General features: G+C 48.9%; 8 protein-coding genes across 8 annotated transcripts; 2 read left to right on the forward strand and 6 right to left on the reverse strand.

The window, feature by feature from the left end:
• Positions 1 to 13: 13 nt before the first annotated feature.
• Positions 14 to 2,181, reverse strand: N7481_009929 (GPI-anchored transamidase subunit GAA1; the record flags this gene model as incomplete). The annotated part of the gene is made up of 5 exons (XM_057269148.1): positions 14 to 499; positions 556 to 1,421; positions 1,478 to 1,716; positions 1,777 to 2,110; positions 2,169 to 2,181. The coding sequence occupies 5 exons, from the start codon at positions 2,179 to 2,181 to the stop codon at positions 14 to 16; spliced, it is 1,938 nt and encodes a 645-aa protein (XP_057119825.1).
• A 305-nt stretch (positions 2,182 to 2,486) lies between these two features.
• On the reverse strand, positions 2,487 to 3,644 carry rbd2 (rhomboid protease family protein RBD2; the record flags this gene model as incomplete). The annotated part of the gene is made up of 5 exons (XM_057269149.1): positions 2,487 to 2,704; positions 2,758 to 2,918; positions 2,941 to 3,006; positions 3,061 to 3,142; positions 3,233 to 3,644. 5 exons carry the CDS (start codon positions 3,642 to 3,644, stop codon positions 2,487 to 2,489), a joined length of 939 nt encoding a protein of 312 aa, XP_057119826.1.
• A 148-nt stretch (positions 3,645 to 3,792) lies between these two features.
• Positions 3,793 to 4,199, forward strand: N7481_009931 (uncharacterized protein; the record flags this gene model as incomplete). Its single annotated transcript, XM_057269150.1, has 2 exons — positions 3,793 to 3,797; positions 3,989 to 4,199. 2 exons carry the CDS (start codon positions 3,793 to 3,795, stop codon positions 4,197 to 4,199), a joined length of 216 nt encoding a protein of 71 aa, XP_057119827.1.
• A 348-nt stretch (positions 4,200 to 4,547) lies between these two features.
• On the forward strand, positions 4,548 to 4,800 carry N7481_009932 (uncharacterized protein; the record flags this gene model as incomplete). The annotated part of the gene is given in 2 exon segments (XM_057269151.1): positions 4,548 to 4,730; positions 4,747 to 4,800. The coding sequence occupies 2 exon segments, from the start codon at positions 4,548 to 4,550 to the stop codon at positions 4,798 to 4,800; spliced, it is 237 nt and encodes a 78-aa protein (XP_057119828.1).
• Positions 4,801 to 5,389: 589 nt separating this feature from the next.
• Positions 5,390 to 6,020, reverse strand: N7481_009933 (uncharacterized protein; the record flags this gene model as incomplete). Its single annotated transcript, XM_057269152.1, has 2 exons — positions 5,390 to 5,395; positions 5,442 to 6,020. 2 exons carry the CDS (start codon positions 6,018 to 6,020, stop codon positions 5,390 to 5,392), a joined length of 585 nt encoding a protein of 194 aa, XP_057119829.1.
• Positions 6,021 to 7,838: 1,818 nt separating this feature from the next.
• On the reverse strand, positions 7,839 to 8,204 carry N7481_009934 (uncharacterized protein; the record flags this gene model as incomplete). The annotated part of the gene is made up of 1 exon (XM_057269153.1): positions 7,839 to 8,204. One exon carries the CDS (start codon positions 8,202 to 8,204, stop codon positions 7,839 to 7,841), a length of 366 nt encoding a protein of 121 aa, XP_057119830.1.
• Positions 8,205 to 8,871: 667 nt separating this feature from the next.
• N7481_009935 (dienelactone hydrolase family protein) lies at positions 8,872 to 9,730 on the reverse strand (the record flags this gene model as incomplete). The annotated part of the gene is made up of 3 exons (XM_057269154.1): positions 8,872 to 9,074; positions 9,137 to 9,580; positions 9,652 to 9,730. The coding sequence occupies 3 exons, from the start codon at positions 9,728 to 9,730 to the stop codon at positions 8,872 to 8,874; spliced, it is 726 nt and encodes a 241-aa protein (XP_057119831.1).
• A 992-nt stretch (positions 9,731 to 10,722) lies between these two features.
• Positions 10,723 to 12,616, reverse strand: N7481_009936 (Ytp1 family protein; the record flags this gene model as incomplete). Its single annotated transcript, XM_057269155.1, has 3 exons — positions 10,723 to 10,896; positions 10,959 to 12,289; positions 12,361 to 12,616. 3 exons carry the CDS (start codon positions 12,614 to 12,616, stop codon positions 10,723 to 10,725), a joined length of 1,761 nt encoding a protein of 586 aa, XP_057119832.1.
• Positions 12,617 to 13,200: the final 584 nt, after the last annotated feature.

Here is a 13,200-nt window from a genome sequence, read left to right on the forward strand (position 1 = left end):
CTAAGAGTGTATATTAAAAGATCGATGAGCCTAGTTGGACACATCCAATCAGCCAGGCTGGCCACCACACGCACCACACCACGACTTGAGTCCACATGCCCCATACATCCCAGCCAAATGCAGCTTGGGTTAGCACTGTCTCCACGGAAACGCCGGTATACCAGCACACGCCCAGAAGGACAATTGGTGGGGAAAGAAGGTTCAGTAGCACAAGTCCCAGGCTAGAAACACCATATCGTAGGGCGGCAGAGCCTTGGAGGCGGCCGAGAAAGCTGAGCGGTGCGCAGAGTAGGCCGATCATGAAGGAGAGAGAGAAGTTGAGGGTCGCGAGCGTGGAAAGCGAGAGGCCGAGTAGCAGGAGAGCAAAGGACTTGATCAAAAGGTATTGCTGCGGTATGATGGGTTTCGAGACGCCCAGGCCGTTGGAGAGAAGTGCCGCCAAAAATAATGGCAAAACAATATCCACAACGACGAAGATGTACGTCGCAGTTGTAAAATACTACAATTTTGTTAGCAATGAAAGTAGTATTGTTGGTTAATATCAATCAAACTCACCTGATGGAATATATTGTTAAAGGTCCAGAGGGGGACCAGACCGAGCAGGTGTAGACCAGTGACAAGGGTCAATGGCAAAGCCATGAGACGCTCTGGGAGTGTAGTTTCATTCACTTTGATTTCCTTTTCGATCTTCTGGGTTCCCGTCTTTGATGTCTTTTCACTCTTGGATTTTTCGCCCGCTGGGGTGTCCGGCTTCGATTCCGGATAATAGCCAGTGCGCATCCACAACGCGATGGCCATGATGGTGAAGTTTCCGGCAATGAGCATGGCACTGGGAAGATAAGTTCCAATACTGACGAAACGGTTGCTATGCATGAGCAGATAAAAGAAGAAGCTCTGATGCAAGTGCTCCAACAAGTTGTTCAAGCTGCGGCACATGCTCTCGATGGTCCGACCCAATGCCATTTCGTCTTCCCATCCTTCACCCTTAGGCTGCAGAGTGATGGCGTCGATGTGATAAGGCATGAAGCTGCTATGGGCTCCCGTTGCATATCCGAGGCCTTGCTTCGTCATTCCACGCATCATCGTTTGAAGTCGTGCTTCATAGCTATCATTGTGCTCCCACATCTCCTGGAGGTTAGCACCAATACCCATCTGGCCGCCTGCAATGGCAACAGCCGTGTTGAACAGGTCTAAGTTAGGCAATTGGCCGTTGACGCCATCATAGACTATGTGAAGCTTCTGGAAGTTGTGCTCGAAGGGGTACTCGATGACCACAGCACCTTGCAAAGCTCCACTCTTCAATGGTAGAGGCTGAACAGACTCTGGATGAAGGTCATGGTAGGCGTCGATCCAGGCTTGCGTTCCCGTTTTGCTATCCGGGGTGAACAAAAAGATGATGTCCTTAGACCAGAGGGACCATCCTATTTGAGCGTCTTAGTATCTTGACCGGTGATGTCTATTCTACGAGGAAACTCACGTTTGAAGTATCTAGCCAGAGTGAGAGCTAGCGTGACGCCTTTCAGGTTGAGCTCATCATCTGCTGTCTTCCATGCCGCCACCAATACAATTGCCTCTGTTGCATCGCCCCGCGGTGCGTGGATGATGCCGTAAATGTTCTCGCCTTGGTGGGTAATGCCGGCCGAGGTGTACTCGTATTTCTGCGTTGCGACCTTCAGTCCTGCGGCTTGTAGAATTGAATGAACTTTGTTCGAGGCCCTGTTATATTATTAGGGCGTGTCCTGCTTGCGTCGGTCCATTTGTATTCATGCCACTTACGCCGGAGTCACATCCACCTCGGCTTCTTGGTCCTCGGTCTCGCGACCCTTGTTTAACAAAGCTTGTAGCTCCTGCTTATATCCCCGAAAGATGTTCTGTTCACTGCCAGTGAAATAGGCGTGGACCTGGCCGGGCAGGAGCGCATTCTCGGAGATGTAGGTCCGTCGTGAATTGTCATCTAGGGGTAGGAGGAGTAACCAAGCGACGCCAACGACGATGCAGAGAAGCGATAAAATATTCGGAAGACGAGTGAAGAGGAAGCGAGGGTTTTCCCGTAGATTGCGGATTGCGGCTGTCATTTGAAAGCTGTCAGGGTCTCGTTGTCCCCAGTTGTCTGGGGAGGGGGAGAGAGGTCGAGATGCGTCCAGGGTAGCTGGCGTCTAAACACTCACATTTCAGGGCCATTTCGAGGGAATCATGAGGAAATATCTTCCCACTTGGCAACAAAAGTCCCGTCAATTGAATCGAATTGGTAGACGATTGTCGCAGAGGCCAGCTGGGGGTGGAGTTGCGGAGCTCGGAGTTGTTTACGGGAATTTACGTCACACGAGAGGGACCAAATGCGCAGAATTATAGATGCACTCGCTATGCTAATAACCCAATGCCCCCTTTACACCCTCGTCAACGTAATAAAACACTATGTCAAACTATAAACACGAATATTAAGGTAAATGGTGGTGGTTCTCTCTCTTTTTTTTCTCTCCCATCCTTCATGCACCTAGACGCTGGTTGGTGCCCAGGAAGCTCATGGGGGTGCCATTGTTGCCGTTGGCCGCGTTGTTAGACGAGGGAAGAACTCCATAGCGTCCAAAGGTCTTTTGGTCGACAGAAATATAGTGTGGCAGCCGGCCGAGGAGGTTCAGCTTACCCTCGATCCATCGCAGAATCTTCTCGGGCGGCACCAGGAACTTCAGGTATCCGAGACCGACTGGGAAAATTAGTCCATGGCCCGTAAATGGAGGCTTTCGAGAAGAAACTTACAGAGATAGCCGATGAGAATGGCGCAGAGGTGGCCAAGGAAGCTCACGTTGGAAACTAGAATAGAAAGAACCACACACGCAAACAAAGGCGAGGTCCAAGTAGGGATCTTGTACGGGCCGAGGCTGATGAAATGGTCAGCCGAAATCCCATAGAAACCAATACTGTAATATAGCTTTCACATACCTAAAGTGGGGGTTCGATTTATAGGTTCGGATGGCTTCGGATCCGAGGAGCAAGAAAACCCAGATGCTAGAGACGATATGAGCACATGGTCAACCAACAATCTTCGGCAAAAGTACGCACCTTGATCCGACCACAGACGTGTTGCTGTGCAGGATAACCTTCTCGATCAGGAGGTAGATAGCGGCGGGGAAGGTGGAAAGTGCTGGGAAGAAGATGTCTCGTCAGCAAGAAAATTCAATACTCAAGGTTATATCCTCCATTTTAAACTTGCAGAGTGCGGTGTGATACTTACGACCGACAAACAAGGCAATAGCTGTGAGCGTGCCATGTTCCGCTTCAAACCGCTCCAAAAGCGGCGTCAGAGCCAGGGCATTCAAAAGCGCGTGGAAAAAGCCAGTGTGGATCAAAGGATAGGTATTCAGTCGATACACTAGATTCCGCCAGTCAGTAAGGCTCCCCAAATCCAGGTCCAGCCCAAGGCAGTAGGTGGTAAGTTGGGGTGACGACGTACTCGTTCCGAGGTTAATTTCGTCTGGGATCAGAGCTCCCCATTGTACGACACTCCACATTGTTTGCAGTTCCAACAACCAGAAGGCCAGGATCACCAAGAGCACAAGGCGGGTGAAAAGCGGTAGCCGCACCAAGTATGATCGGACTCGGGAGGGATTGAAAGGCAAGGGGGGAAGTGCAGCTGGGGTCGCCATGTTTATTTCGTATGCGGCGAAAACGATCAGATAGAGGTATAGTCGTCTCAACCGTTCTAACACGCCAAGCCTGGCGATTCTAGATCTGAAGATAGTATGGAGGCGGTGATGGATTCAATAGTCCACTCGGTCTCGAGTCGATACGTCGATGGGGTAAGTGGGACAGGCTGGTTTTTTGGGACGCGACAAGCAGGAACTCGGCGTAGGCTAGTCTATTCCACAGAAGACGGAAGAATCGGAGCGGAAGAAGTAGGGCAAGGAAGACGTCTAATACAAGAATATTGTAGTTAGCATCATCGAGGCTTCGCGGATCATGAGGGATCCAAACTTCGTATTCGTTCCAGGGATAACTCACGAGGCGCACGCGATCGATTCGGTGGGAGTATGGGTGAGAAGCAACACAATCAAGGGGTTGCAGAGCAGAAAGAGGTAGTGTTTGCCGACAAAGCGAGAGACTCGCACCACGACAGTGCCAAGGAGGGTGATGAAGAGGTGTTCGCGCGGAGTGTCGACTGGCCGTTCGGGCGTGAACGCTTCGAAGGCGATCTCCGCTAGTCCGTTTTAGGATTAGGGCAAGTCGGTCATCCGCGCCCATACAAAATCTACTACTACGAGTCTACGACAGTACTAGTACATGTATATAGTTGGATATCTATGCTAGTGGCTACTACCACTAACTTGCTACTAGTACTAAGTACACACCTGGCGAACAATATAAATTAATTGATTGGCAGAAAATGAAAAATATGAAAAAAGCCAAGGCCAGGGAACGCAAAATTGAAAGAATCAATAGTTTCCTCTAATTCACATTTGCTTGGGATGAGAAGCCTCACAGTTAACCTTAAACTTCTTCTGGTCGGGTTTAAAAAAAAAGAATGGGGAAATAGTGATTAAATACGCATCATGATGTTCAAGGACTTCCTCCAGAGCCGCTACCTCCCCCCACCTGGCTGGAAAGCTGGCGCCATTGGATTTGGGGCAAACTGCGATCTTCCTGCTCCTCCTGTTCCTCCTGCTGTTGCTGCTGCTACTTCTGCCGCTGGTGCTGGTGGTTCTGGTGGTGTCGCTGGATTCGTCGCCACAAGAGTATCTTGGAAGCTAGGATCGTGGAACCACCTGCGATTTAGAGGGATTGTCGACTTGGGGACATTTTTGAAATCGTTCTTTGCATCAAGCAAATATAGACCATGTTGTCCATCGGGGGATGTTGCAGTATATATCACATGCCGTAGCCAAGGTCCCAGAAGTCTATGACGCGAAGCTCCTGGTGGTATATTTCTGACACCGCAGAATATCTTGAAAAAAGGCATGCGAGTTTGGTCCGGATCAGTGGGGTGGGGCAGGGTAATCATCAATTCTATTATTTTTACTGATAAGCTACCGGCGACACCGGCCCCTGTTTTGTACCCTGCTACTGTTGCTTTTATTCCGGTCTGATTTTCCATATCGTCTAGGTCGCGCTGATCGATTATTGTGATGAAGGCTCCAGTATCGTCCATAAATTCGACTGGAAACATGCTATTAGAGCCAGGTAGATCTATGACACAGGGTACCTAAAGAAAGCAATCGGTTAGAAGGGCTTTGAATTATAACATTGATATCGTTCACTTCAAAAATCTCATCATCTTCCAGGAGCAGCATACCCTTTTAACGTGGCCCCATCGATGTATACCTGGAACAGCTGTTAAAGCCCCAAGTGCCCACTCATCGTGATAGGGTCCTGGTCCGCTGAAAATCTGGTACGTTCAAGCCTCGTTAATGTATTGAATATATGTTGATAGGATACTACAAACTTACCCCTTCTACCCAAAACCCCTTGCCCCCAGCAGTGTGAGCTTTGCGCTCAAAATCGTCCCACGAAAATTCCCGTGGCTCTTCATTGACCTGCTTTCCGTGGACCCAGTATGTCACCTTTCCCCACTCCCATTCCAAATTCTTGGTTCTATAGGCATCGATAATTGCCAGAAGATTCGGTATTTCTTGTTCTGGGTCGCCATCTTTCTCTAGCTCTTGTCCGATCTGGATCAGCTCCTTCACGCGCTGCACAACTTCCCACTCAAGACCTGGCTCCGAAGCCATGAGATCATCTTTCTCTTGCTTCAGTCCTTCAAATCGAGTTAGTCTTTTGCGGAATATATCAGGCATTATGTTTTCCTCGATTCTCTCATGGCACCTCTGGATCTGGCCCTCAATATCATTGTCGTCAAGATCAGGCTCAGCGCAGTTCCACAGTGGAGGCAGCTTCTTGGGATCTGTGAGTGGTTCCAGACCTGTCCATCGCCATCTGTGTTGTCTTTTGGGCCTTTGAGGGGCTGTTGGAGGGTATAGTCCAGTATATCTAGAGTCGATAACCTTTTTCAACTCCTTGTATTTCATGCTCTCATCGTCGACTTTCAGAAATATTTTCTCTCTCTTCGAGCTCGATCATCTCTGTTTTTCCCCGTTTACTAGGCTGTGAGGGGCCTGGACTAGCGGGAGCAGTCTCCGCCTTGCGCTTGCGTGGCATTGTTCAGACAGTATCTAAATAGATCTCGAATTCGGAGAAGTACACGTCCGACGGTAATGAGAATCAATTTCTTCGCCTAATAAATCACCTGGATAGAAGTAGTAAACTGAGTAAATAGTTTTACTCGCCGCAAATACGACATATTTATGTCCAAGTTATCGAGGTGAGCTCTTTCAACGCCCGGGCGTGAAAAAAAGGAACCACCTGGACAGCCTTACTGTTGAATGACTCGGACTCAATGCCACGACGATTGTGTCAAAGCGGGCGCAGTATGCTTCAAGTTCAAGTTCTTTCAAGTTTACTTCTCTGCCAGTACATGCTCTAGGGATTCGGTCATTTCTTTGTTGGTCCAAGTTATTTGCATCCTCGAGGCACACGTATGAAGTCTCTGTGTAGCCCGTTCCCCTTTCTCTTTGTAGTTCTCTATTCCGAGGCTAGGAGCCCTGATCCTCAGTGGTCACCAGGGACATGTCAACCCCTTTGTTAGGCCCAGGCCTCAGAAGGGTTCGAGTTGTGTTTTCAAGTTCGTATAACTATAATCATCTTCACATTGTGCACATGTAACGAGGATTTAACTGGTGTTTATATTAATGACAGATATATTAAGGTATTTGCAATCCTCAGCACATAACAGACAGCGTCTTTGAACCATGACGCCCGATAGTCAAAACAAGAACAAGAACAAATGATAATATCACAGCACTAAACTTTGCAGTTCCATAGATAGAGTGTTACAATATCATCCAGGCCATAGTCTTTCAACCAGTTCCTTCAAACGCGGTCTTGAGTGAAGCTTCAACGCCACGCATCCGCTCGACACGCGCTCCTCTTTTGGTAGGCGAAAATATCTCACAGTCAAGGTTCCTTGAGTTCGAGCAACCTTAAATCTTTGTTCGTAGTTTTCTCGTATTCGAGACCAAGGAATCTTGCGATCGTGTTGAAAGGCGATAAAGTGAGAATCGTGTAACTTTTCTTCTGGGGTTCTTGGGATTGACCCCTGGGGCCCTATCGGAGCTTTCGCAATCGGGACTCTCGTGATCTGACATCCGTCTTGAGCCCTGGATACTAGCTGCTGATCGGTTGCAGAATTCGACAACGGGGTTACTTGTGTCTTATCCGGATTGGAATTTGGGGTTAGGGTTGGTGTTCGCGTTGAAATTCGAGTTTCTGTTCTTGGTTGGCGAGATGTGGTGGTTTGTTGGGGGTCATCATCAGAATCAATAATGATCACCAAACCTGCGGGTGATGATTCTCGAAACCACCGAGGAACAGGTCTGTCGAACACCCCTGGAGTTACAAGCGGTTGATGCGGTTGGGGAGACGGTAGTGTGTCTGGTAAACGCCCGGTCGAGATATTCGTAGGCTCCGAAGAGAGATTGCGCGGAGACGATATCGATCGCGACGAAGATATCCAAGTTTCTTGTAATTCCCGTAGTTCGTAATCACGTTCCCTCAGAAGATCATCCAATTTCTCCTCGAATTTGGCCGCTACTCGGGTTAGTCTTCCATTCGAACAAATAGTGTGTTGCCAAGAGACGCACCCTCTTCCCGATCTTTTTTGCAAGCTGAAATAAAAGTGCGGAGATCAGAAATGGTATCTCTCTCGATGTGAATATGTTTTTGTTGCGGTATTTGATGCACAACTGAGATAGAGTGGTAATGGCAGACTTGTTTGCGATCCTCGGCGGTCATTTGGACGGTGTGATTGCGAACACAACACGAATACACCCTTTGTCAACCTGGGTGAAAGAAGCTTCATTGGTCTCTCTGATAAGATCGGTCCAACTCAAATCAGGATCCTCTGAGTTGTCAATAACACGCGGCCGTTGAGTGCTGAAATCCTTTTTGATGTTTGCTTCTAGCTCGTCCGCATATCGGTCATTGTTTAAATGGAGGGCAAGACTGAAGCCTTCGTTCATCACAGTCATGTATCGCTGTGCAGCCAGCATTTTAGTGTGCCAGTAAACACGCATGTCCTCAAGGCTCGGTGGTTTCAAGTCTTCTCGATAGACGGCAAAGTCCAGATTCGAGGGCAATACCGGAGTCATCTCCATCTTGGCAGGCGGAACTCATGTAGATGGAAATCATTGGGAATGAAAGAAATCAAAAATCGAAAATGGATCATAACATTGACTGGTCAGTTAGCGCCGACTTTTGTTGTGTTCTGGTCTCCTGCGCTCTCTCCCTCTTTCCCTACTTTCGCGCTTTCCCTCAACGGGGTTTAGGGCGATCCACAGCGACCATTCGTGTCGGATGACATAATCATGGTTCATCCATGATTGGCCAGAGTCGAGCAAATGTACTACTACAGTAGTACAGTACATCGATGTAGAATCAGGCGGATTTCGTTTGTTTCTTCTCATTTAATCGCAATTGTACCTGGTTTTGATTTGTTCCAGTTGAAAACTGAACTGTTGGCTCCTGGGCTGATTCTTCCAAATGGAAAACTATGAGGCTACCCCGAAATTGGCGACCTTGAGATATTGATGTAACTACTCATACACCCATAAAAGGTTCTATCCTTTCCTTATTGTTTGGAAATTCAAGTTGTTCATTGGTTATGCTCTATCACAGCTTTATTTAGAGCCTTTCATTCCTCATAACTTAGCCGTCTGTGTATCGTCATTAACTCTACACATCATCAATCAGCAATGTCTTCACCATGAGCCAGCCAAAGCACTATGCCATTCATTCCGGCTTTGCTTCAATAGCAACCCACTCTTACAGGTACTGGTTGAACCAAACAACAGCCTGGCAGAAAGCCTGCTCCTTGGCCCACTTCTGGGTCTTGTCGTTCAAGTCACCGCGGACGGCGAAGCCGTGAGCCACGCCGCTGAACAGGTTGATCTGCCAAGGCTGACCAGCCTTGATCAGAGTCTCTTCGGACTCGTGGCGGAGCTGAGTGGTGAAGATGCTGTCGGTCTCTGCTTTGTGTTAGAAGAATACTAAATTCCGAAGTCGTGCGGAGTAGGTAGTTGTTACATACCGGCAGCGGCGATAGAAAATGGACCCTTGATCGCGCCCAGTTCCTCGTGGGTGACGAAAGAAGGGTGCGCGCTGTAGCCAACATCGATCTGGCCGGGCTTGAGGTAACGAGTGACGTACTTGCCACCGAAGCAGTAGCCGACGGCGGCGATCTTCTTCACGTTAAGAGTCTCACGCATATACTTGATGGTCTTCTCGATGATGGGGTCGATGTTGCCAGGCTGGTGCTTGGGGAGCCAAGCGGGGAGGTCAGCCTTGCCAGATTCCATGTCCTTAACAGAGATCTGGTCACCCTCGAACAGATCGGGGATAACGGTCAGGAAGCCATTGTTGGCGAACTCGTCGGCGAGGAGCTGAGCGTTGGGGAAGATTCCAAAGATATCGGTAAGGAAGAGGACAGCTTTATCGGCACTCTTGTCCTTGGGGTAGGTGATGTAGGTGTTGACTGGGGTGAATGGATTGATTAGCTGGGGAATTTTCTGATGTAATCTCTAGCTGTCACTCACCTCCGTCAACGTTCTTGACCTCGCCGAGAGGGGTACCCTCGTGCTTGAAGCCAGAGGCGCAGCAGGCAGCGGGGGGGGTTGGAGGCCATTGTGTTCAAAGAAATGGAGGAAATAGGGGAAATAGGGGAAATAGGGGAACGGGTATTATGGATTGGAGGAACAGAGGTTGGAGGGAGAAATTGAGAGAGGGGAGGGTTGGACTGCAGAAAAGTATCCGAGGGGAGCTCTGATTAAATCATAGCCCCTCCTTCCATCATCGGGACCCGTTCCAACTCCCACCTCCAAACCTCCAACTATTCACAGCTGGCCCAATCAACTGCCAGAAGGGCCGCGAGACTCGCACTAAGTCGAGCTCCTGTGCATCCATCACTGACCCACCTTCTCTGCCGTTGCCCCTCGTTGTCATAGCCTGCCTGTGTTCGATTATTAATGTACTGTTTCTCAACGCTTCGGCAGCAGAACTTGATGAACCTATCACCTACGATAGAATTTGTACCGCGGGGTCAGATACAAAATGTCCAATTCTGTCTATAATATTCTAGCCATTGAACAATTTCTCTAATGTGATGACCTCTGGGAAGCACAAGACAGCGCAACTGCCGACTCGGTACTCGGCACGGGAAGCTCCGGCGTTAATCCTCTTATCGCCGAGCCGGCTAAAGGCTTATTAAGGTACTATAGTGGCGCCGTTTTAAGGTTAAAATAGAGTAAATAGTAGTACATACAGCATGAACAATATCAATTTATTAATCTAGACATACTGTATGAAAATGTAGACAATCAGACATTCTGTTTCTAAATCCTGGATGATCGTCTACGTAAGAATATACTACCACCGCATTAATCCGTTACTCATTCCGAAATCTCGGAAATTTCAGAACCGATTTTAATATCACACATTTTCATACCCCCAGATTTTGCAGAGCGAATGTTGGGCGTCCTTGGCAACAAGTTGACTATTAAGATTGCGCCGACGGAGGAGAAATAAATAAGAATAAATGCAAATGACCGCAGGGGAAGAAAAAGTCACATAATTGTAAAGGGTATCGTTGTCAAACAGAAACATAATATGGGAAATAATTTATGGGAAGCGGTAGGTCGGCTGTGGAGGCTGCTCGCGCTTCACGGCCCATGCCTTCAGTGCAATGGCCAGAATCTCCAGAGCCATGATGAAGGCCGTGAAACCCAGGCCCACGGTGAAGGTGAACATCGCATCGACTTCGTAATATTCCATGGCCTCGATGACGTTACGGGTCTGGTTCGGGTTAGTATATCATATTGCCATGGCTTCCACTCATAGGCTCGGTGTGTACTTACGCTCATCATAAAGATAAGACCTCCAGACATGAGGCAGAATGCAGCGACAATCTCAGTCGGCGGACGAGCGGGTAGGTATGAAGTGGGTTGGCGAATGTATAGTAGGACATAGGTCATGCCGCGAGCCAGTGCAAAACCAACCAGCATGTTACCCCATTGTTTGTGTATCATTGTCGAGGTCATGCTAATTTGGTGATGGGAACCCATCATCATACCAAGGAGTAGGATGACCAAAGCCGGCATGGGATTGAGAGACACAGTCTGTGATCTTGGAAGCTGCCAGCCCTCATCACGAGTACCGTGTCCTGGGTATCGAAGAATTGTGTTGTTTAGTGCTTCACGGATACGCGAAGATTCAAAGAGCATGCCGGCTAGGCCACCGCCGAAGAAGAGAACTGTGATGGAGACATGTTCCAAATCTGTTGTCGACCACCCTTTGCCCGCATTGGAAAGGTGTTCCAGGAAGACGTTGGTGATGCCATAGAAAAAGATGACAAAAGACTCAGTCCATTCTGCGGACGGGACCTTGGACTTCCAGTTGCCGACAATGGAAGCGGAGGGTTTCTTGTTCCAAGCCCAGCCCAGATCCGCCCAGCAGCCGATATAGCGGCCGAGTGTGAGCACACCATACCAGAAGAAGATCCCACCCTTGATAAAGTGTGCCAGGCCATTGAAAATATCTGTCTTGCGCATTATACCGCCGTACGTGACCGCACCAGTGGCCATAGCAACGAAGCCGAACGGAAGAATGATCCGGTCAATCACCTTATATACCACGTAGAAAACGCGCAAAACGCGGTTGGAAACCATGCCAGGCACAAGTCTCGACAGAAAACGATCCACAAAGGTGCTCTTGATCCAGCGGCGCGGCCCAGTAGTCTCACTCGGAATATCGTCCTCGGGTTTCCCGAATCCGTCGTATTCCGGAGGCTCAAAAGATGGAGACGCAGGGCTATGGCTGGGCGAGTTAGGTTCAGTACCCTGTCCACTGTCCCGAGACCACCTATATTCGTGCATTGGAGCAGTAGGGAAAATGCGGACATGGTCATGGTCATCGGTTGCGACGGGGAGGAAAGTAGTACGCTCAAAAGATCTAGACTCAGTCTTCGACTCGCCGTGGCCGGCATAGACAAAGATCAAGCTCAAGATGAGTTGAGTGCTGACCACCCAGGTGATAATCCATCCGATCTTGTGGTGTGCGTTATTTTCGTAGAGGTCGGGTGTCTGCTCATTATAAATAATGCCGAGAAGCAAGCCGAAGGCATTGCACAACATAAACACGAATTGCGACGGCAACGCAAATCGTGAGTGCGCGATGCTAAGCATGACCGCTAAAACCGCCAGTTAGTTTCCATTCCTTCAAGTTTCCGCGTGGTTCCGAGCTGTTCGTGTTGATGCTTACATATAGGAAGCAAGAAGCACCAGGCCGCGACCATCAAACTGATATGCGCCAGAATGGCGCCTCTGTGTTTATCGTATGCGAAGTAGCTCATCGGTCCTTCACTATTCGGATGTGGAGGCTCCGCCGGCGCCGGTGTTTTCATGTTCATGTCCATATCCATGTTCATATTCGTGTTCGTCGATTCATCACCATGCGCAAGCACCGAGGCCGCGAGGAAAACTGCCGCGAGGGCGGCGCGAATAGCTATTTGCCGCATGGGCGTGAATTCGGTCGTAAAGCTGAGGTATAACTACTGTGAGGAGCGTATGCCAGATACGAAGGAAGAGAAAGAGAAAGCGAAAGAGAAAGAGAAAGAGAAAGGTAGAGCTTCAATCAGGCGTCAGATTGAAGCTCCGTCGAATCGTGACGTAACGATTCTTCAAGACTCCTCAGTGAATGCAAGCTTCCTTATTTTCGTGGTTCTCCCAGTTTCATTTGCTTTGCCAGAGACCGGTATGGACTAAATGACTCATCAATCGAATGACTTTGAGAGACCACCCGATGGGTCTAGAGCGGGCTGGGGGAGAATAGGGGAGAGATCGAGGAATAGGGCTGAAAGGGAAGTATAGGCAGCGGGGGAGGTCGACTCGGTATATAAAAGGAGGTCAGTGGGGCAGGGAATTAATAATTCTGGAATAAGGTGCCGATTTCCTTGAAGGTAAAGAAAGTTGCAATAATAATTAATGTTTTTTGGGGGGGGGAATTTCTGTCCTCAGGTGAAAAGGATCGCTGATTTCCAATACTCCGAGGGCGGGCATAGAAATGGAGTGCGTGGCAACAAGCCGCGCTTCCGGGGAGCCG

This window comes from Penicillium waksmanii (genome assembly GCF_028829765.1).
Source record: "Penicillium waksmanii strain IBT 27052 chromosome Unknown utg000008l:1.0-5622682.0:1.0-5626561.0, whole genome shotgun sequence".
Lineage (NCBI taxonomy): Eukaryota > Fungi > Ascomycota > Eurotiomycetes > Eurotiales > Aspergillaceae > Penicillium > Penicillium waksmanii.